Source organism: Melanerpes formicivorus, unplaced genomic scaffold, assembly GCF_026170545.1.
Source record: "Melanerpes formicivorus ecotype bairdi unplaced genomic scaffold, bMelFor1.0.p_v2 SCAF_7, whole genome shotgun sequence".
Lineage (NCBI taxonomy): Eukaryota > Metazoa > Chordata > Aves > Piciformes > Picidae > Melanerpes > Melanerpes formicivorus.
In genome coordinates this window covers 3,565,339-3,587,990 of record NW_027142359.1, presented here as the reverse complement: position 1 = coordinate 3,587,990, position 22,652 = coordinate 3,565,339, and the positions used below count along the sequence as shown (strand labels likewise).

The 22,652-nt window shown below is 44.5% G+C and overlaps 1 protein-coding gene across 14 annotated transcripts in view; it reads left to right on the top strand.

Annotated features, from left to right (window-relative positions):
- Positions 1-22,652, top strand: part of DAB1 (DAB adaptor protein 1) — a 539,237-nt gene that overhangs the window by 379,406 nt on the left and 137,179 nt on the right. For 8 of the 14 annotated variants that reach the window (XM_068140690.1, XM_068140688.1, XM_068140689.1 and 5 more), the window contains one exon: positions 13,499-13,698. In XM_068140690.1, coding sequence (XP_067996791.1) covers positions 13,632-13,698 — 67 coding nt within the window. In that variant the 5' untranslated portion in view covers positions 13,499-13,631. Of the gene's footprint in view, positions 1-13,498; positions 13,699-19,009; positions 19,203-22,652 lie in introns of those variants that run through there. The other 6 variants (XM_068140699.1, XM_068140701.1, XM_068140698.1 and 3 more) reach the window with 1 other exon arrangement.

Sequence of the window (22,652 nt, the reverse complement as noted above, 5' to 3'; positions counted from 1 at the left end):
TCAAATGACGAATGACTCGCTTGGTGAAGAACTTCCTCCTCACCTTGAGTCTAAACCTCCCCTGGCACAGCTTGAGACTGTGTCCCCTTGTTCTGGTGCTGGTTGCCTGGGAGAAGAGACCAACCCCTTCCTGGCTACAACCACCTTTCAGGTAGTTGTAGAGGGCAATGCGGTCACCCCTGAGCCTCCTCTTCTCCAGGCTAAACAATCCCAGCTCCCTCAGCCTCTCCTCATAGGGCTTGTGCTCAAGGCCTCTCCCCAGCCTTGTTGCCCTTCTCTGGACACGTTCAAGTGTTTCGATGTCCTTCTTAAACTGAGGGGCCCGGAACTGGACACAGCATTTCCATCTGCATTTCATCCTGCTTGTAAATATAGCTCTTATCCATTTCTGCTTCTTTGACTGAGTTAGCCGTGGTTTCTTTGTGTGTGGGGGGAGAACTGAACTTCCTCTCACCACCGCAGCTGCCCAGGGAGGTTGTGGCTGCCTCCTCTCTGGGGGTGTTGAAGGCCAGGCTGGATGAAGCCTTGAGCACCTGAGTCTAGTTGAGAGGCATCCCTGCCCATGGTGGGGAGGTTGGAGTAGATGATCTCTGAGTCCCTTCCAACCTAAGCCATTCTTGGATTCTATGAAAACTCTTGAAAGGAGCAAAAAGAGGAACAAGGTGTCTCTGTGGGGAAAGTCTTTAAGAAGTGCTAGTAGTGAAAACATCTGCATTTTATTTATTCTTTTAATGAAGCAGTATGTTATTTCTTGTAAGTGATTGCATAGAAGTCTTTTTAAAAAGGAGGCTCTCACCTGTGTTTGGAACTGTAAATGCACTTTTTTTTTAGCATTCTACCCAGTTTCTCTGTTTTAATTCTAGAGGACTGCTCTAAAGTGACATAGAACTGGTGCGGACTTGATTTTGTTGGTATAAAAAGAGGGAGAGTAAAACCAGCATCCTGCATTTCATCCTTCTGGATGAGGATTAATCAGGATCCCAGCTGCAGAATAATGCAGATCTTAGCTGCTGGGGTTGGAGAGGGGGAAGGGACAGGCAGTAGGGAGAGTGAAGGAGATGGGCTGTCTTCCCTTCCACATGCTTCTTTCACCCTCAGAGGCTCTGTGTTTAAGAGAGGAGCTGCAAGCAGCAGATTCTTGGGAATTGTTTTCCTCCTCTTGACTTAGCAGATCCCCTCGTATTTCAATTTATGCTTGCTGTCTGCCAGAAGCATTCCTTGCCTTCATGTGCACTGTCCCTTGCTGAAGGGTATAGCACAGTGCTCTGTGCTATATGAGAGCAGCTCATATTAAAGGCACAGATTTGTTGTTGCCCCAGCCTACCTTTTTGGTTTGGTTGTGGGTTTGGTGGGTTTTTGTGTGTCTTTGTGTGTGGGTTTTTTGTTGTTGTTGCTTGGTTGTTTTTTACTAATTAATTTTTCATGCATCTTATGTTTCTTTCCTTTAATCAAATGGAATGCATTCAATTTACCACACACACAGAGCTTTTGTAGGGCTTACTTGTTTTCTTGATGATGCATTAGGCAATGGATGCTGAAATGCTGCTGGCTCAAAGGAACACAGATTTAGACCAATGACTTTTACTCTGTGTCTGTAGATAGCCCCTGAATGCCCTGCAGGTCAACTGTTTTTGAAATGGATAAAAGTGTGCTAATTCCTTCAAGGTAAATCAGAAGGATTATGACATCTAGGCAGAAGAAACTGCCAGACAGCTCTTGAGCAATATGACTAGGACTGACCCAATAGCATCTCTAAAGCTTCCAATAAAATTGCTTCAGGACTCTGCCAAGAAGCCAGATGCTGCTGCTGGAAAAATACCTTCTGTAGCTTGGCATTTGTCCTGTAATTGCTTCCAAGAGAGAATAAACTGTAGCATGACAGTAGAAGGTGAATGGTTCCTCACTGCATGCTACTTGGTGATTTTTATAGACTGTTTAGAAAATAGGCCTGGCTTTGTGAAGCGTTACCCGTCCTGCAGGTCTGGAGACTCATTGAGCTGCTAAAGGTTCCCCATCTGAATAATCAACACCATCTCTTCTTTATTTTCTTCCCCCTTTTCCTGACATTTTAGCCTGGCAGTGGTTTGATATTTCTTTTAAGTAATTCCTTTTACAGGCTTTGATTCTGTAAGTGCATGGTGTGGTCATGTAGCCCTCTCCAGCTGCCTGGTGTTTCCCTGTGTGGATGTTTCTCTCTGTGGAATTATGGTGCAGAAAATGACACCTGGCCCACACAGTTTCAAGGGTTAGTTGTCAGATGTTTGTTGCTTTTTAGGTGTTTTTTGGTTGGTTGGTTGGTTTTGGTTTGGTTTGGTTTGGTTTGGTTTTTTCCCCTTGAGTGTATTGTCTGACTGTGGGAAGGAAGGTGTCTTTTAGAAACACTGCTGGATCTTTCCCATGAAGAGAAAGTGAGTGGAGGCAAACTTCTTATGGAAACTGGGGGTCACCCCTTCAGGCTGTGCTGCCATCCAACGAGATCTGGACAGGCTGCTGAGCTGGGTGAAGGTGACCCTCACCAAGTTCAGTAAGGACAAGTGCAGAGACCTGCATGCGGGGAGGAATAACACCAGGCACCAGTACAGACCAGGGGTTGTCCTGCTACAAAGCAGCTCCATGGAGAAAGACCTTGGAGTCCTAGTGGACAGCAAGTTCTCCATGGGACAGCAATGTCCCCTTGTGGCCAAGAGGGCCAACAGGATCCTTGGGAGCATCAAGAAAAGTGTGTCCAGCAGGTCTAGGGAGGTTCTCCTGCCCCTCTACTCTGCCCTGCTGACACCACCCCTGCAATACTGTGTCCAGTTTTGGGCTCCCCCAGTTCGAGACAGAGAGGAATCTGCTGGAAAGAGTGCAATAGAGAGCTGTGAGGATGATTGGAGGACTTGAAGGACAGGGGGCAACAGGTGCAAGCTGGAGTAGAGGAGGATCCACATGAACATAGGGAAAAACCTTTTCAGTGTCAGAGTGCTGGAGCCCTGGAACAGTCTGCCCAGAGAGGTTGTAAAGTCTCCGCCTCTGGAGACATTCCAAACCCACCAGGATGTGTTCCTGTGACCTGCCCTAGGTGATCCTGCTCTGGCAGGGCAGTTGGACTGGATGATCCCTTCCAACCCCTAACATTCTGTGATTCTGTGCTTCCTCCCTTTTAAAGTGCTTAACATTCTTATTGACACAAAGCAGATGAGTTTGTGGAGCACAACATAATCAGATATGAGGCACTGCTCTCACAAATGAGATGAGAACAGATAAGTGAATTGAAGAAAACTTATTTATGGTTTGAAATTTCTGCAGTAAACTCCAGCAGCCCTTCTCAGGTAATTCTGTTTGGTATTGTTTAGAAGTTGACCTGCTGTTTGTCTTAGCAGTCATGTGGAATTACCCTCATGAGTGACATTGCTGGTTTGAAAACGGGAGTATTTAAAAGGCATTTCCAAAAGCATTGCTGTAGCTAAAACTCATTTTTCTTGATTATTTAAAATATTCCTGTGGTACTACAATGCAAAAATAATTTCTGTTTGTCTGCATAAATTGATACTGACAGCCCTAGAAAGCTTTTTGCTTTTTCTCCTTTGTTCTGCCAGTCAATGAACTTTGGTAGAAGTCTGGTGGTTGAGTTTGGTGTAATAAATCAAAAGTCTGTTTACAGCAAGGTGAAGTGCTCTGATTAATTTTCCTAACACTTAACTGTCAGGGAAACAAGGGCTGAGTGTTGAAAAATAGCAGTGAATAAAGATCCTGGCATAGAGGGGTTTTTATTGTTGTTGTTGGTATTAGGGTAGTTTGCTCTGCTTCTCTGTACTGTCAGGAAGCATTCAGGAAATTGAAGGACATCATGTATAGGTTAACTTCTGTGACTGAGCAAATCTCAGTGGGACCTGGAGGAGTTTGCCCCATTCAGAAGGCCAGTATAAAGCATCACTTCAAGCTCTACTACACATTGGCAAGTAGAGCTTCAGCTGGATCTTGTGTAGGTGTTGTGCTGTATTTTGTTTAAAATGAATGAGAGGGTGAGTCCTAGTTCAGTCTCACTTGCAAGATGAGGAAAGTAGTCTTGAAATTTTGAAGCAAAAGAGCTGAATTACTTGTTGGTTGGGTTTGTGGGTTTTTTGTTTGTAAAGGGCAGGAGATGAATAAGTTGCCTTCAACTTAACTGTGCCACTTAAAAACATGCTGAGCTGTCCAGGATGTGAGATCTTTAATTCCATAACCTTTCCTTCCAATTAGAAGGCACAGATTCTGATTGTGAGGAATTTGCATTTAAATATAAAACCTGGTGCCTCTGACATTGCTTTTACCTTCTCCCTGGTGATGCTCCTGACTGCATACTTCTCCCATTCCTTCAGAGTGATGATTGCACCACAGCACTTTAGTAATCATTTAACAGCTCTAATTACAGAATACTGTGATCCCAACTGTGTACTTTGTCCTTTTTCCCTTCTTAGTCTTCACTCTGTTTCTTTGGTGTTGAGAGGATTGGCAGAAGAGCCGTTTCTTCTGCTCTGCAAAAGTAAATGCCAAAGACCCTGCTTTGGTAACGTACCAGGTTTGCATTTTCTCCTTGCTTTAGGGTTAATGACATTGAATTTCAGACATATAGGGCTTGCTTGGTCTGGTGTTGTTTACATCAGTCACGCTGGCATAACTTCGCTGACACTAATGCAGATACACCAGCATAAAATTGGTGTAACTCCAGCTCCATTAAAATCAATGGAGTTACGCCAGCAGAAGTCAAATGTAACGCCATCGATTTTGTGCTGCTGGGACTTTATTGGCTTTAATGGAGGTGAGGCAGCTTTCTGCTGCTGGGACTCAGATAGCACTTGGGCTCTGTTTTGTTTCTTGTCTGTCGTTACACAGCCTTATCAGAAGTTCTTTTTCTCTTCTGCTTCAGGGTCAGCAGTGGAGTAATCTCAGTACAGTAAAGTCTTGGGTGTAGCAGCTTGTGTGGGAAAAGCATTCAGAAAATTCCGTTTCACTGGGAGCACAGGGAATCTCTAGTCCCATCTGAACTATGTTTTTCTTCCTATGTTTTCTGGTAACAGAGCAGCCTCTTGGTATCAGAGCTCAGCTGTAAAGTTTTAAAGCCTGTTCTGTTCATTGGCAGTGCCCTTTTTAACCTAGCACCCTGCAAGAGCTTACAAATACCACCTTGAGAGGAGCTATGTTTCCCCGAGTGGAAAAATATCCTTAAAGGAGCAGTGTGTGTTGTATTCATACCCCAAGCACTCGGAGGTTTTGTTGCTTGTTTAGAGCTTCCTGGGCTGGAGTTTGCATTCCTTGCTGCTCAAACAAAGACAGCCAGCCTGCGTATCACTGCCTTGCCCGGATCCAGCAGGAGAGTCTTGGAACTTTGTGTGTGTCCCTTTTCCAGGACTGACTTGCTTTGTTCCAGGCTGCAGATGCAGTTGTCCAGCAGCCTTGCAGGCTTTCATATGGAGTTGATACAGTGCTGTCATGATTGTTTTTAGTAATTGTGATGTCCATTTCGAGTTCCTTCAACATTTGCATGGCAATAGATGGGGGATTTCATTCTGTCCCTTCTAGCCTTGCAAGACCATTGAAAGTCATGCTACTCATGCTGCCTGATGATGCTCCCAGGTGGGTGTTAACAGAACCTGTGGAAGGTAAAAAGAGTCCAACACAGAGCCACAAAGATGCTGAAGGGAGTGGAATGTCTCCCTTGTGAGGAAAGGCTGAGGGACCTGGGTCTCTTAGCTTGGAGCAGAGGAGCCTGAGGGGTGCCCTCATTCATGTCTATAAGGATGTGCAGGGCAGTGTCAGGAGGACAGAGCCAGGCTCTGCTCAGTGAAGTCAAATGATAGGACAAGGGGCAATGGGTACAAGCTGGAGCAGAGGAGATTCCATGGGAACAGAAGGGAAAACTTTTTCCCTGTGAGGGTGGCAGAGCCCTGGAGCAGGCTGCCCAGACAGGTGGTAGAGTCTTCGTCGCTGGAGACATTCCAAACCTACCTGGATGTGTTTCTGCCTGAGCTGCCCTGGGTGATTCTGCTCTGGCAGGGGGGGTTGGACTCTGATCTTTCAAAGTCCCTCCTAGCCCCTAGCTTTCTGTGAGTCTGTGAAGGGACATTCAGTTTTATCTCACAGAGGTGAAGCTGATACTCAGTTACTGAAAACTAAGTTGAGACCAACTGGAGGGACCACAGCAACCCTGGAATTATGCAGCATTAGCACTGGTCAGCCATAGAGTGGAACATGGGAGAGCAGCAAGTCCTGGGTTCTTGGTGCTGGGTGGGTTTTTCTAATCGTTATTCAAAGGCTTTGTATCGTGGTTACAGAAATTCTTTCAGGAGGACGAATTTTGCATTGAAAGCTTGGAAGGAAAAATTACTAGTATTTTTCTACTGCTCTTTAGCAACTGGCTCAAATCTAGCAGCTTTTCTTCAAAGTATGTGAATATCCTTCCTCAAAGAAATGATGAGCTGACATCACTTAGATTTTCCTGTGTGCAAAATGACAGACTTTGGAAATCTGTTTCAAAACCCCACTCACAGCCGGGTCAACGTGTTCTGCTTTGCCTTTGTCTCCAGAATGCTGCCCTCTGTAATGTAAAATAGAAACTCTGATATTAAAATGAAATGTTAGTAATTTCCCATTAAATATGTTGATGAAATTGATTCGTTCCTCTGAAAAGTGTCTTTTGAATCCAGTCAGCATTTTCTAGTGAGGAGAAAATTCTTAGTGCTTCTGGTACATAATCGGTGGGGTGGGTTGTTGTATTCACCGCTGCCTGGAGTGATTTCCAGGAGGAATTTTAGTGATTTTTCCTGGTGTCCTTGGAATACTAATAAACATTTGGGAAAGAACAGCCCCATGGATCAGTATAGGTTGGGGACTGACCTGTTGGAGAGCAGTGGAAGGGAAAAGGACCTGGGTGTCCTCATGGATGGAAGGTTGACCATGAGCCAGTGATGTGCACTTGTGGCCAAGAATGCCGATGCCATTCTGGGGTGGATTAGAAGGGCTGTGGCTAGGAGGTCAAGAGGTTCTCATCCCCCTCTGCTCTGCCCTGGTGAGGCTGCATCTCAAATATTGTGTCCAGTTCTGGGCCCTCAGTTCAAGAAGGATCTTAGGGAACTGCTTGAAAGAGTCCAGCACAGAGCCACAAAAATGATGGAGTGGAACATCTTCCTCAAAAGGACAGACTGAGGGAGCTGAGGGCTCTTTAGCTTGAAGAGGAGGAGCCTGAGGGGTAACCTCATTCATGTTTATCAAGATGTAAAGGTTGAGTGTTGAGAGGATGGAGTCAGCCCCTGCTCAGTGATACCAAATGACAGGACAAGGGGCAGTGGGTGGAAGTTGAGGCATAGTAAGTCCCATGGAAACAGGAGGAAACATTTTTTCCCTGTGAGGGTGACAGAACACTGGAACAGGTTGCCCAGGGGTGTTGCGGAGTCTCTTCCTCTGGAGATATTCAGGACCTGCCTGCGTGTGTTCCTGTGTGATCTGGTATAGGTGATCCTGCTCTGGCAGGGGGGTTGGACTGGATGATGTTTTGAGGTCCCTTCTAGCCACAAACATTCTGTGATCTGAATTATTTTACAGGTTAATTTTTTGGCAAGATAGTCTTGTAGTGGTAAGTAAGCATCAGTAGTGCTATTTATGCTATCTGAGGAACCAGGTAGCACGCCCGAAAGATACCCTGGAGATGGAATAATGAAGCATGTTGTAAACCACAATAAATTTAATAAAATGTTATTTGCTGTAGTTACATGTAGGCTTTTTAACAACAAGCCTTTGGTGTTTCAGAGGGTAAGAGAAGTATTTTCTAAATGCAACCAGGAGCTGTGTGCAATGAGAAACTAAATATGCAGTTTGAGTACCAAGTAGTATTCTAATGGCAGAGGAATTAATAAGGGTTAATTGGGAAGTAGTCTGGTATGTCACTGCAAGTATAATACAGACAGCATAATAAAGCACATAAATCTCCTCCCTTAATATATAGAAAGTCAGAGATGGAGGGGAGCACCTGCTCAGTTTAGAGCAAGCCAAACTAAGTATGAAATGCAGAGGCAGTTGTGAAGCCTTGCAATCTGGGAGGTTTAGGAAGGAAGAAGTTGAGTGCTGGTTTCAGAGAAGAGTTTGCAGTTTGCAAGGGGTTTTTTGAGGAGCTGAACTGGGCACTTGGCTTTCCACGTGGCTGTTGAGGGAATAAATTGTTGTGTAGGGTCTTGGTTTGTGCACATGAGCAGGAAGTGGCCCTTCACCTTTGCAGGCCAGTGAAATACCAGCCAAGGTACCATGCCATGCCAGAGAGCCACTTGCCTTTTGTCACTAGAAAGAGTGTATTGTGTTCTGTGGGCAAATGTCAAAGCTAGTGAAGAGGGACTGGGCACAGGCAGCAGTCTAACAGAGATTGTTTTCTCTTGCAGGCTGGTCAGAATTTTAATGCATGAGCTGGCTTAGGCTTGCTGCTAATGCTTTGTTGGAGACTTTGCTTTGATGAAGTATACACAGACATCTTCTGTTTGCTTTGCTTTTCCTCCTCATTTTCTCCTCTGTATCAGTATCTTAAGCTCCCTCTTTTACCTTGTCTTCTTCATTTTCTGGTTCTTACAGGGCTCATTAACTGAAATACATCAGTGGGGTTTGGACCAGTCCCTTAGGTTTCAGTATGGAATTAGTGGAGTGCCTTCTGTAAAAGGCACCATAGAGCTTCCTGCAGGATGTTGACAGGACCTGACCATTAGGGAAATGAGCAGGAGTGCAAAAGAGTGTGAGCAGCTCCAAAAGGTCCCTTGGCCCCCCTTCTGGAGGCCATAAAGGGTGGCCAGGGTGGGTTTTCCCACTGTCAGTTCATATGCGGTCTCTGGAGTTCTCTACAGTAGGCTTTGTAGTCAGATGGGATGCTGATGAGTGGCATTTTCCTCCCTGGATAGTGGTCCTTTGTGCTGAAACTGTTGTCAGTTTTCTAGGAACACAGCCCTTTAAAAAGAATTTTGTTAGTTGTATTTTGCCCTTTTAATATGTTTGGGCTTTGTTTAACACTTTCAAAGTCAGAGGCATCAATATTCCCCTACGGGCAATGATACTGGGTGCTCTGGAGGAAAGGAATGGGTTGCAAGACTTCAGAAGTATAACAGTGGGAGCTCAGGATGGTAGCATGGTTTTGGCCCTGTCAGACCAGGATTTGGGAGGTACCATCCTCTTGTCAAATCCCACTTTGGGGCTGTGGAGAACTTGAATACCTAGAGAATGCCAGGGCTTAGTTACAAATCCTTTCTAAGACTGCTTTTCCTTTGCATAAGCAGATGAGAACTGGTTTCAGGGGAGGGAACTTCTCAGCCCTGAAGAAAATTAATAAATTCCTGTATTTTAAAGTCAGAAGGGAAGCATTATGATCATCTTGTCTGACCTCCTTCATAACTCGGGCCGGGGGAAGTCGCCTAATAATCCCTTCATGAGCTCGCTGGAGCGTGGTGGAGAAGACAAAAATGATTCGACAGAAGCTGTTGTTTTACAAATGCATGGGGGGTTAGGCATGTGACTCATTTCCCTGCACATAAAAGGTCCAACCTGTGTTAATCCTAACTGCAAAGTGAATTTACAGAAGTATTTCTTCACTGAGGCTTTAGGGTTTATGCTGGCATAAGAGTGATAGAGAACGCGGGCTTAAGACTTCTCTTGGAATTAAACATCGGTTAATTCCAGAATGCGCTGATTGTGTTCCTGCTGGAGCCACTTAACAAGAGAACAGAAAATGTCAGTATTTTGTTAAAACGAAGAGCTCTGAATCCTCTTTAGGAAAAGCTGAGGCATGCACGCAGAACTGTAATAGCTGGAACAGTAACAAGGCACGTCAGAAGATTGTTAGAGTAGGTGCACGTTAAGATGAGGCGGGGTTTTGATTTTTCCTTTTAAACTCAGCTAACAAAATTTTGTCTTTAGAGCAGGGAGGGCAACGTGGTAGAAGTGATCAGAGGGGATAGCATCTTATTGGTAAAACACATGCTGCAGTACTTCCCACAGTTGGGAGACCGTAGGACTTAACAAGGGTGACCTAGATTGGAGGAGACAATAAAAGCTGTTGCGGTGAAGAGCAGATTGACTGCCGTTCTCATCTGGGTAATAAAGGGCTGAAATATGGCCAGTGGATGGAAGTTTACTCATGTAGCTTACAGAAAGACCTACACTTTTTGGAGGAATTGTCTCTGTAGCAAATTCAGTTTGAACTAGAGCTTGCATCTGACAGATGTTTATGTGCTCCTTCAGAAAAAACACACACCTCCTATTACTTTATTCAAGGATCTATGAGCCTGCGAGAGTACGACCTGATTAGGTTTTAAAGTAAATCAATATGTGAACCTGTCCAAAAACAGCCATGCATTTATTTGAAAAAATATTACTCAGTGGAATAGCCTCGGGGGGGATATAGGATTTCTGGAGAGTTTCAAAGGAGATAGCAGTCAGATGTTGTTATTTTAAAATATTCAGTGGCATTCAGATGCTCCGATTTCAGCTGTCCTGTTGGCAGGAGCTGACAACAGGAGATGACATTCTTGATGCTTTCTACCCACAACAGTCTTCTGAGACATTAAAACTTGCTTAACTCTTGACCCTGGGGGTAGTTATTGTTTGTTTGGTTGTTTTTTTTTTTTTTCCCCATGTCTTTGTTTTGGTTGTGTTATGAATGGGCCTATTAGAAATATTTTGCTTTAAGTGGTTCATTTTAGTGCTTCTTGTCCAGTTAAGGAGTTAACCTTTAGGTAAATATAAACCCAAATTCCAGAAAAATAGACTGTCAATCCAGCTGTGAGAGATGCTTTAAGTAAGTGCCATTGAGCTGTAAAGACTGATGCATCCCTACTGTGCTGTAAAAGGAAATATTATTAAATTGGGTTGTGTGCAGGGGGGGAGGGGACGGAGATGGGGGTTGTGAGGGACATCTGTTCTCTGCTGTGCTTCCCTCCCTCTTTGCTGGGGGGATTTCAAGCGTAAGCGAAGAGCGGCTCTGGCCATGGCAGGCAGAGGTGGGTCCTTTGCAGCACAGTCGATGTGTTGCTCTGTGCTGGGGCCCGGTGCTCACTTCATGCGGTGTCCCACTGGTTGTATTTGGTGGAGATGCATTTCCATGTCCATGGATCTGGCTAAAGAGCACTTCAGATCCTGAAACACTGTCGCTTTGGGAGTTGTTAGTCCTTTTCTCTCTGAGATCAGCCTTAATTTGCTTTTGTCCTGTGCTCAGCACTGGTGAGTCCACACCTCAAGTGTTGTGTTCAGTTCTGGGCTCCTCACTACAAGAAGGACATTGAGGGGCTGGAGGGTGTCCAGAGAAGGGCAGTGATGCTGGTGAAGGGCCTGGAGCACCTGGCCTACAAGGATCAGCTGAGAGAGCTGGGGTGATTCAATCTAGAGAAGAGAAGGCTGAGGGGACACCTTATTGCTCTCTACAGCTACCTCAAGGGAGGTTGGAGCAAGGAGGGGACAGCCTCTTCTCCTTAGTGTCAAGTGACAGGACCAGAGGAAATGGTTCCAAGCTGCACCAGGCGAGGTTTAGCCTGGATGATAGGAAATACTTCTTCACTGAAAGAGTTCTCAAACATTGGAATGGGCTGCCCAGGGCAGTGCTGGAGTCACCATCCTTGGGGGTGTTCAAGCAGTGTGTAGACCTGGTGCTTAGGGACATAGTTTGATGTTGACCCTTCAGTGCAGGGTCGAGGGTTGGACTGGGTGATCTTGGAGGTATCTCCCAACCAGATATATTCTGTGATTCTGTCACTTTCTACTGTTTTTTAAACTAGGAATGTTGATCAAAATGCTTTTGGTTTATTCAGAGGAGGTGTTTAGCAAGCACTGCAGCTTTGATCTCTGAGTTGCTTTGGTTTTTCCTCCTTTTTTATTATTTTTTTTTTGCTACGTGGCACCTACTCAGATGCCTTAGGAGGAGGAACAGGGCATTTTTGTTTTTCAAAATCAGTTCAGCAGATTTTGAAAAGCTAGCTTTGAATACTCTACAATACACATACAGATTTGAAGAGCTTATTGAAGAAAGCCCCTGACACACTTGAGCAATATTAAATCGCTTCAGATGGCACATGGCAGGGGAATGTTTCTGAAACGTTTTGAAATGTGAAAAGAGCCTGGATTTGAAAGTACTGGTGGCTTCACAGCCCTTGCTGTGAACAGTGATTTACACTATCCAAATGACTTCAGTGTTTGCAGTGTATTGCCTTCTTAAGTGACAGAGAAGGGACATTAGTAAATAGTAAATAACTGTAGTCAATCTCTGGCCAGCTAACCAGCTGATCTGCTGGGTTAATTTCTGTATTAAATGCTTATTTAATAACTGGGCAGCTGTTCAGACAGGCCAGATGGACTTCACTGTAATTGTGCTAATAATGAGAGCGTCTTCACAAAAAGAAAGGGCAATAAGAAGATGCATTTAGCAAGGGCACATCATGACAAATGGTTTCAGGACAGTGTGGTCCTCTTGCCCTCGACAGACTGGCAGAAGTAGGTGGCTCATCCTTCAAACAAGAAGGACCAGCAGTGAGAATTAGAGTAATGGTTTGTTGTTCCCTTGGCTGTTTGTGTAGTGTTTACCTCCATAGCCCATACCTGCCCAGTCCTACTTGCAGCCCTGCAGCCTGTCTCCCTCACACTGCTCCAGCACGTTTCTGCAGTTCCCACTCTGCTCACAGCTGGTGCATTTGTGTATCTTCCTAATGATCAAGCTGTAGCTTGCTCCCAAAAAGCTATTTTTTTTCTTTGCCTCGTATCCAATTTGTAGCTTGTAGGTTTAATTAACTGTGTTTTCAGAGTTCTTTGCAAGAAAAATTACTGGATGGGTGTTAAGAATTACACCTTTGTTTACATGGAGACAGATTCCTTTATGGTGGAAACATTATCCTAAGCAAGAGGAGTGGCAAAGTACGATGTTCTCAGTATGAGGAATGAATACATTTCCATTTGTCTTTGTTCAAGGAGAAGGAGGAAAGCGTTGAAAGAGCATTTGAGGAGTGAAAGTCTGAATGCTGTCTGGCATTATGGTTTTACCTTGGAATTGCTGCATTTGAGAATCCAGTCCTTGCAGAGGGATATTTTTATTATTATACTTTTCTTTTTTTCCTTTTGGTGACTTTCCTATCTGGTCACTTTCTGGGCTGTGATCCTTGTCCTTCAGCTGCTGGTGCAGAAGTACAGGTCTTCTGTACACCTTTGCTGTTCCTCTAGCCTGCGAAAACATCTCAGAGATGGAAAGACTTGTCTGACAGGACTGTATTTTAGCAGCTGACAGTGTGGGTAGTTTGACTCTATAGATAGTGAACTTTGTAGGTTTCCTCCTCAGTCAGCTTGCAGTGCTTTGCTTTTTTTTTTGTTGTAGTTGGAGTTGTGCTTTTTATTTCAGTCGGTTGATTTAGCTTTATTTTTGTTGGGTGGGTGTTTTGTGTTTGGTTGTTTGGGTTTGTTTGTTTGTTTTGTTTAGTTTTTCCTGTTTTAAACCCAGAACCTGACCCTTACTTGTTCTTTCCTCCTTTAACAGCACTCGAAAGGAGTGAATGAGATGAACTGTTTGGGTTATACTATCTGAAAGGCTAAATTATTCTCTTGGAGAGACGTTCTAAATGAGCCTGACCGAGATCCTGGATCTGTGTGAAGAGGACTAAGGATATAGGATGTCAACTGAGACAGAACTTCAAGTGGCTGTGAAAACCAGCACAAAGAAAGACTCCAAAAAGAAAGGTAGTGACTCATTTCTCTTTATTCCTATGTATTTTTGATCTCCAAGGCCTTTCTCAACCTGGTCTGGTCTGTCTATTCTATTCTATTCTATTCTGTTCTGTTCTGTTCTGTTCTGTTCTACCCTTCTCTATTCTTTTCTATTCTGTTCTACCCTTTTCTATTCTTTTGTATTCTATTCTGCCCTTTTCTATTCTCCCCTTCCCCTTCCCCTTCCCCTTCCCCTTCCCCTTCCCCTTCCCCTTCCCCTTCCCCTTCCCCTTCCCCTTCCCCTTCCCCTTCCCCTTCCCCTTCCCCTTCCCCTTCCCCTTCCCCTTCCCCTTCCCCTTCCCCTTCCCCTTCCCCTTCCCCTTCCCCTTCCCCTTCCCCTTCCCCTTCCCCTTCCCCTTCCCCTTCCCCTTCCCCTTCCCCTTCCCCTTCCCCTTCCCCTTCCCCTTCCCCTTCCCCTCCTACATCAGCCACCTTGTGCGCAGCATCTGTGATTCTTCTCTTATCTGCGTGCTCAGTGGAAGCCTGGAGTAGGAACATGGCATTTGGTTCTCTGACACTAAAAATTATATCTTATTGAAATATATTTAAGATGTAAAAAGGAATTTATGTATTACAGTTCATGAATTTTTACTCTCTATATTTTAAATAGCTGCTAAATAACTTATTCAACTTCTAGGCAGCTGTACCTTTTACTGCAGTGATTTTAGCAAAGCAATAATTAAGGTCTTCCTTTGGCTCTGGCTTTTGTATCAGAAATCTTTTTATTAGACTGAAAAAAAAAAGGAAGAAGAAACAGCAATTAAAAATCTTTCAGCAGTTGATTAGGAAGATGATTTAGAATCTTTATGATTACTCTAAGCCTCAACACACAAGTGAAAAATGATTCATTCAAGATAAAAAAAGCTGTAGTTTGGAAAGGCAAAACCAGGGGATTAATGGGAATGGGAATTTGATCTGAAATATTCAAGGCATGTCAGGAGAGCAAAACTGGTTTAGTTGGATCACCATTCAGTATTTGGGGGCAGGCAGGAAATGAAAAGCTGTCAGTCCTTTGAAAAAAGGGATAACATCTTTTTGATGTCTCCTATGTTGTTTCTTCTGCTGGAGGGTGGAACTTTTGGAAAGAGCAAACTCTTGTAGGAACTTGATGTTTATATTAATAAACTGTTCAGCATGCAAACTTCTCCAAACATTTCCATAAATCACAATAGCTGAATGCTTCTCTGCACAAAATCTGATTCTGTCTCCCAAATGGAAAGTCTAAGAATTACCTTTACTGCTGAGAAGAGGTATAAAATATCTTCTGTGGCAGCGATGAGAGCTCCCTGCAGCATGTACAAGTATCTGCAGAACTGGAGGGGACAGGGTACAGCAGTGGCACATCTCCAAAATTAATCTTGTTGTGTGTTGCATGTGCAAGTCTGAGTGCATCTGATCACATCCAGCCATCCGAAGGCCTGGCAGTACAGTGAATACTTTACACAGACAGGGTGTGCTGTTCAGCCTCTGTGTGCTGTTCCAGTCCCGTCAAAGGAAACTTGGTGGTTCAGATGGCTGAACATGAGCCAGTGTGTGCCTAGGTGGCCAAGAGGGCCAGCAGAATCCTGGCCTGTATCAAAACCATTGTGGCCAGCAGGAGCAGGGAAATCATGGTGCCTCTGTACTCGACCCTGATGAGGTGACAGCTTGAGTACGGGTTCAGTTTTGGGCACCACAAGACAGGAAAGACATTGAGGTGCTGGAGAATGTCCAGAGAAGAGCAACAAGGCTGGGGAGGGATTTGGAGGGCATCATACAAGAAGTACCTTCAGGAGCTGGGGTTGTTTAGTCTGGAGAAGGCTGAGGGGAGATCTTTTTGCTCTCTACAAAGGAAGGAGGTTGGAGTGAAGCTGGTGTGGATGAGGGTTTAATTTGTGCCAGAGGAGGATGCACACTAGGAAAAACTTCTTTACTGAGAGAGTGGTGAGGGGTTGGAACAGGCTGTCCAGGGAGGTGGTGGAATCACCATCCCTGGAAGTGTTCAAGAAGCTGTAGATGTGGCATTTCAGGACATGGTTTAGTGGTCATGGTATTTGGTTTATGGCTGGACTCGATGATCTTGAAGGTCTTTTCCACCCTTAGTGATTCTGAGTTTCTGTGTATTTCAACAAATGGATCTTCCTCTGGGTAGTGTGAATGAGGGACATGTGCAAAACAAGGAGGGGTTTTTTGTCTTCCTTTTCCCCCAAGGTCATTAACTGCGAGTAGTGACTGGTAGCAAGTACTAACATGAAGCTTCTACTAATCAATGACTTTGATTATGCAGTAGAACTGAGTACTCCCAGGAAATCACTCTTTGCTTTATAAACAGAAATTTCACCTCTAGTGTATTTCCAGTGAGTCAGGTTTTGTTGTAGTTTGGCAATAGCCATGGAACCATTTCCATCCAGAGCAGAGAGTAGCCTCCTTCACTGTGTTATCCACCAATCTGCTCATTCCCCTGCCAGCTGCAGTCACAGCACAGAGCTGAGAAAGAGCAGGAAGTCTGTCCCGCAGATGAAGCCCATGCTGAAGATGTGGGGGGCCTGAAAGGTGATGAGGATTACTATGGAGCTAGAACACGTGTCAGGGTTTGTTCCTGATCTCACAAAAAGTCTTCTGTGTAGTCTCAGCTAAATCTTTAGCATTCTCTGTGTCTGTGTAAGGCTGACCTTATTCATGTTGATAAAGATGTGCAGGGCAGTGTTGGGAGGACAGAGCCAGGCTCTGCTCAGTGATGTCCAGTGATAGGACAAGGGGCAAGGGGTGCAACTGGAGTAGAGAAGGTTCTGTGGGAACAGAAGGGAAAACTTTTTCCCTGTGAGGGGGGCAGAGCCCTGGAGCAAGCTGTCAGAGAGGTTGTGGAGTCTCCTATATGAAGACTTTCAAAACGTGCCTGGATATGTTCCTGTATGACCTGCCCTGGGTGATCCTGCTCTGGCAGGGGGATTGGTCTGGATGATCTTTTGAGGTCGCTTCCAACCCCTAACATTCTGTGATTCTGTGTGAAGTTGTAGTTCTGTATGTTAATGTTATCACCCTGGATAATCTTTAGAACAGGCTATTAAAAAGGCAAGTGCTATTTTTACCTTCAATTCAGCCAATATTGATCTGATGGATCCAGAATTTGATAGGCTCTAGAAATACTACCAGGTTATACTCCCAGCAGTGGGACTGGGGTTTTAACTGACTTCAAGACAGAGTTAGGAGAACAGAAGTGAGCCAAGCATCTCCCTTCCTCTCCAAATTCGCACTGCTTGCTCCATGTACTCCGAAGATGCTTATCAAATGAGGACCTGTGTTTCACCCTGAACTCCACAGCCCTCCTTTCTACACTTTATTCCATTTTATGAGCTTACAGCACACTGGATGCCATTAGAGATGATATTTCTGCCATTGCTCACCTCCAGCCCTAATCTTGGCTAAGACCTCTGAGTAACTGTGATGTAATCACCATGTTTGAGAACTTGCTCAGGTTTTAAAAGACATCCTGAAGAGGTTCCATGTTGCTCTCTAAAAGGAACTTGTGAAGGAACTCAGGAGATTTAGAAAGCCCTGTTGTAGGACTTTGTGGATGTTTGTTTGCCTTTTTTTGTTGTTTGTTTTTTTTTTGGGTGATCATGCCCAAATCACCCATTCTTTAAGAAGCATTTAGAGAATTAACGAGCCAAATAAAGGCTCTGAGAGGCTGATTTTTATTGCATTTGTTTATGTCATCTGGTTCATTGAGAGGTGAGTTAAAATTACCTGTTTGTACCACTCAGGACAGGAAATTAGAATTTTTTTATTAGCCAACGTTGTTAAAAACATAAACCATGTTTGTCTTGTTAGTACATGGGGGAAAAGCCATTTTATAAGTGTATATGGATTACTGAATCAAACTGAAAGCGTTTACTTGAGCCTATTGGAATTAAAATTGATTTAGATTCCTCTTTGGGGGAAATGTGTTGCATTGACGTTGAATCCACACTGATAACTGCCTTGGAATATCCCTTCTTGCAAAATTAAAGGGGAGAAGTGAAATGGGAGGTGAATAAAGAGGTGAGGCAGGCTACCAAATTGGAATGCAGATCTGCATCTGCTTGCAGGGGAAAGGCTGGGAGATTTTTGTAGGGATTTGGTTCCTTCATCTTGCATTTAGATTCAGGAATTATTCTATTGGAAGCTTAGGGATTTTTAAATCTTTTTCTTTTGCAAAATCATCCAAGAGTCCTGCATCTGGGAAGGAATAATAAATTGCACCGTACAGGTTGGGAGGTGATCTGTTGGAGAGCCGCCCTGTGGAGGAAGGATCTGGGAGTCCTGGTGGGTAACAAGTTCTGCACTGGACAGCAATGTGTTCTTGTGGCCAAGAAAGCCAATGGGATCCTGGGGTGCATTAAGAAAAGTGTGGCCAGCAGGGCTAGGGAGGTTCTACCCCTCTACTCTGCCCTAGTGAGACCTCACCTGGAATATTGCCTCCAGTTTTGGGTTCCCCAGTTCAAGAGGGACAGGGATCTATTTGAGAGAGTCCAATGGAGAGCTCCAAGGATGATTAAGGGACTGGAGCACTGCCTTATGAGAAAAGGCTGAGAGACCTGGGGCTGTTTAGTCTGGAGAAAAGAAGACTGAGAAGGGATCTAATCAATGTCGATAAATATCTGAGGGTTGGGTGTCAGTAAGGAAGGGACTGGGACAGCCTCTGTTCACTTGTGCCCTTTGATAGGACAAGGGACAGTGGATGTAGACTACAGCACAGGAGGTTCCACCTCAACATGAGGAAGAACTTCTTTACTGTAAGGGTCACAGAGCACTGGAACCGGCTGCCCAGAGAGGTTGTGGAGTCTCCTTCTCTGGAGACTTTCCAGCCCTTTCTGGATGCATTCCTGTGTGACCTGTGCTAGATTCTGTGGTCCTGCTCTGACAGGGGGGTTGGATTTGATGATCTCTGGAGGTCCCTTCCAACCCCTAACATCCTGTGTTCCTGTGATCTCTTGTTCTATCTCTGTACTTAGACTTTTGAGGGAGTTACCAAAATGACAGGGACTTTTAAAAATGAATGCAAGACACAAGGAGGAGCTGAGGCATGCTGACAGTCAGCATAAAACAATTCTATGGCAAGGATCCCCAGGGGTGAATTTCTCATGTTTGATAGGGTTCCAGTGCCATGTGTGGGAAGCACGTGGCTTCTGGAAACAGATTTCACAGTAGGCAGGCAGCCAAGCCAGGGATTGCCCTAACTGGCCAGTAGAAGTATGGAGTTTGGGGGAGGGTGTGATATGTGCTGAGACTCTGCTAGAGCTAGGTGCTTTCTCATGGCTTTCAGGTGGGCACTTTCTTCTGGCTGGCACCAGATGTGGTAGAGTTGGATGGTGGTTGGACTTGATGATCTTAAAGGCCTTGTTTTCCAACTGAAACCATTCTGAGAGTCTGTGACTGCATGGACATACAGGTTCTGAAGCTGGGTCTGAGGAGGGACAGCGAGAGTGGGCTTCGCTCAGGGAGCTGCTTAATGCCAGGTAAGGAATTCTGCTGGTAGAGCAGAGGGTGGTGCATGGCAGTGCTTTCCTGGAGAAGGAGACCTGAGTTTGATCCTCTTGGGATGAGGATAGCAAAAAGCTTAAGTGTCCCATTTTAACTGTCTTGACTACCAATTAAAAGGAGTACAGTGGCTCTAGGACTGTTCACATGTATCAGATTGGGCCGCTGGCAGAGTCACTTCTATTTCCTGGCTCTTTTAAACTAATGAGAGACTGGAGGCTGTCTAACTATATAAAGGAAAACCTGTGCATCCCCAGAAGCAAAACTCTAGACATACTAAGATCAAACAGCAGATACCTAGTTAGTTTAAAAGCCTTTGGGGATAAGCAGCCTTTAAACAAGGTTATATTTTGTCATTTTCCATTTTTACCCTATGTGCCTAATAAGTCCTGGTTTGGGATTCTTAGTCCTCATTTGAATTTAATCTTTGCACTAATCATTGCAAAATTTCAGAGTGGGTTGGAGGTTTCTGGCTGTGAAAGTTGCAATTTTGCTGATATAGAGAAATCTCAAAGCAGTTTTTACAGGTTCATTTCCAGATTGGAACTTCAGTTGAAATTAATAAATGCTGTGAGCTATGTCAGGGGATTTGTTTTAAAATTCATTGTATTCTGCCCCTTTACTTTGCTCTGCTGAGACCCCACCTCCAGTACTGTCTCCAGTTCTGGTGTCCCCATCAAAAGAAGGACACAGAGTTGTTGGAGTGAATGCAGAGGAGGGTCACAAAGATGATCCAAGGGCTGGAGCAGCTCTGCTCCAGGGGATAGGCTGAGGGACCTGGGATTGTTCAGCCTGGAGAAGAGAAGAATCTGTGGGTGACCTCAGAGCTGCCTTCCAGTACCTGAAGAGATCCTACAGGAAGGCTGGAGAGAGACTTTTCATCAGGGTGTCTAGCAATAGGACAAGGGGGAATGGTTTGAAGCTGAGGGACAGCAGGGTTAGACTGGATCTTAGGAAGAAGTTCTTCAGTACAAGGGTGGTGAGACTCTGGAACAGGTTGCCCAGGGAGGTTGTGGATGACTCCTCCCTTGTTGTGTTGAAGGCCAGGTTGGATGAGGCCTTGAGCAGCTGAGTCTAGTTGAGAGGTGTCCCTGCCCATGGCAGGGAGGTTGGAGGAGATGATCTGTAAAGTCCCTTCCAACCTGAGCCATTCTGTGATTCCATGAATTTTGCCCTACATTGTGATCAGCTAACAACAATTAAATCATCATCACCACTATAATGAGCCATTTCAGCTATCAGACTGGTATAGGTTCATTTATTTTTCTGATTACATAGCTAAGATTCATGGATCCCAGCAAAATTCAAATATGATCTACAGAGTAATGAAAGATGGGCACAGTCAGGAGCTTATTTCATTGACAGGGAGTGGATTTGCTTTGTTTCCTTGCAGTAGTTATGAGTTTTTCAATAATTTATAGATCAAGTAACAGCAACATAATTGATACACTAATTGTGTCTGCAACGCCTGCCTTTAACAAATCTCTTTTGTGAAATGCTTGCTGACAATATTAATTGCACATCTTTTGAGTCTTGAGAGAAGTTATGAATTCATTCTCAAGTTGAAAGAGGGTGGGAAAATCATTAATTTTGACATTGTGTGGCTATAATTAACAAGAGTTATCCAATAACCTATCATAAATTAGAGAGCTCATGAATTCTCTCTTAAACGCTGTGTTCAACCAAAGGCCTCTGTGTTAATTGAGGCATTCTTCAGGGGTGATGGATGTTGTCTCCAGTTGTGGCTAAAATGTTTGCTGTTGTTAATTGAGAGACAGGTCTGTCTAAGTTAAGGCTGGAGCTCTTGTTCCTTAGCTGCTCCTCAGCAAAGGAATCGATAATCTGAGTGTGAAGAAGAAGGTTTCCTGAGAGCTTCTGTTATATGTTATCATTTCTCCATGTTTTAACAGTCGTCAAAGCATTTCAGTTGAAACTAGTAATTAGGAGCTTAATTCAATGCATGTTCCACAGAGGATTTGATTTGCTAACAGCCATTAAGTACAGGTGGGTGTTGCTGTGCTCCAGGGCTGGCTGCACGTTAGGAAATGTGTTGCTTGCTGGCAGTGAGGATCAGCTCTGCATCCCATTCAGCCTGTGCTGCTCATTGTTCGTGGCTTCATCTGCTTTATTAAACTGCATCTGAAAGTTAAGTGTGGAGAAATTGAGGGGCTGGGACTGGTAAAAAGAGCTTCCAAACAGGCAAATAGATGAATTTTTAGGGAAACTTTTTCTCCACTGGCAGGCATTTGAAAAACTTTCAGCAAAATTTGTAGTAGTGTTATTATTGGAAAGTTTTGTTTGTAGACTATGGGGAAGAAAATTCTGTCATGTAATGAATATAGCAGAGCAGGAATGACCCAGTTCATCTAGATTAGTAACTGCAATGCCTCTGGAGGTTTGGATTAGTAGAGGTTTTCTCATATGGAAATAGGTAGAAACATACTGTATGCAGTTTTGGGCTCCCCAGTTCGAGAGACAGGGATCTGCTGGAGAGAGTCCAACAGAGAGCTATGAGGATAACAGGGGCACTTGAACATCTCTGCTATGAAGAAAGAGTGAGAGACCTGGGGCTGTTAAGTTTGGAGAAGAGAAGGCTGAGAGAGGATCTGATCAGTGTCTCTCAATATCTGGGGTGTGGGTGCCAAGAGGAAGGTGCCAGGCTCCTTTTGGTGATCACTTGTCCCAGTGATAGGACAAGGAATAATGGGTACAAGCTAGAACACAGGAGGTTCCACCTCAGTATGAGGCAAAACTTTTTTACTGTGAGGGTGACAGAGCCCTGGAACAGTCTGCCCAGAGAGGTTGTGGCATCTCAGTCTTTGGAGACTTTCAAACACACCTGGATGCATTCATGTGTGACCTGCCCTAGCTCATCCTGCTTTGGCAGGTGGGGTTGGACTGGATAACCTCTGGAGGTCACTTCTAACCCCTACCATTCTGTGGGTCTACTGGTACAAGCAGGTTAATAATGATAATGTTTTTGTATCATTCTTTGTCCAAAGGTACTTGCTTGCCTACTGAGTATTAACAAATGACATTTCTGACAGCATGCTGCACTGTGTGCATTTGGACATTTCTTCTACTTGAAATGTTTTGCCTCTTCCATTGACAGTATGGAAATTCTGCAACTAATAAAAAAAATATAGATTCACAGATTGTATTGGGCTGGAAGGGACCCTCAAAGGTCATCTTGTTCAACCCCCCTGCAGGCAGCAGGGACACCTCCAACTAGATCAGGCTGCCCAGGGCCACATTGAGTCTGATCTTGAATGTCTTCAGGGATGGGGCCTCAACAACATCCCTGGGCAACTGGTTCCAGTATTTTACCACTCTCATTGTAAAGAACTTCTTCCTGATGTCCAACCTAAATCTATTGAGACATCAAAGTGTTCCTCACTGTAAAGTAGAGCTCTCATCTGTATTGATAA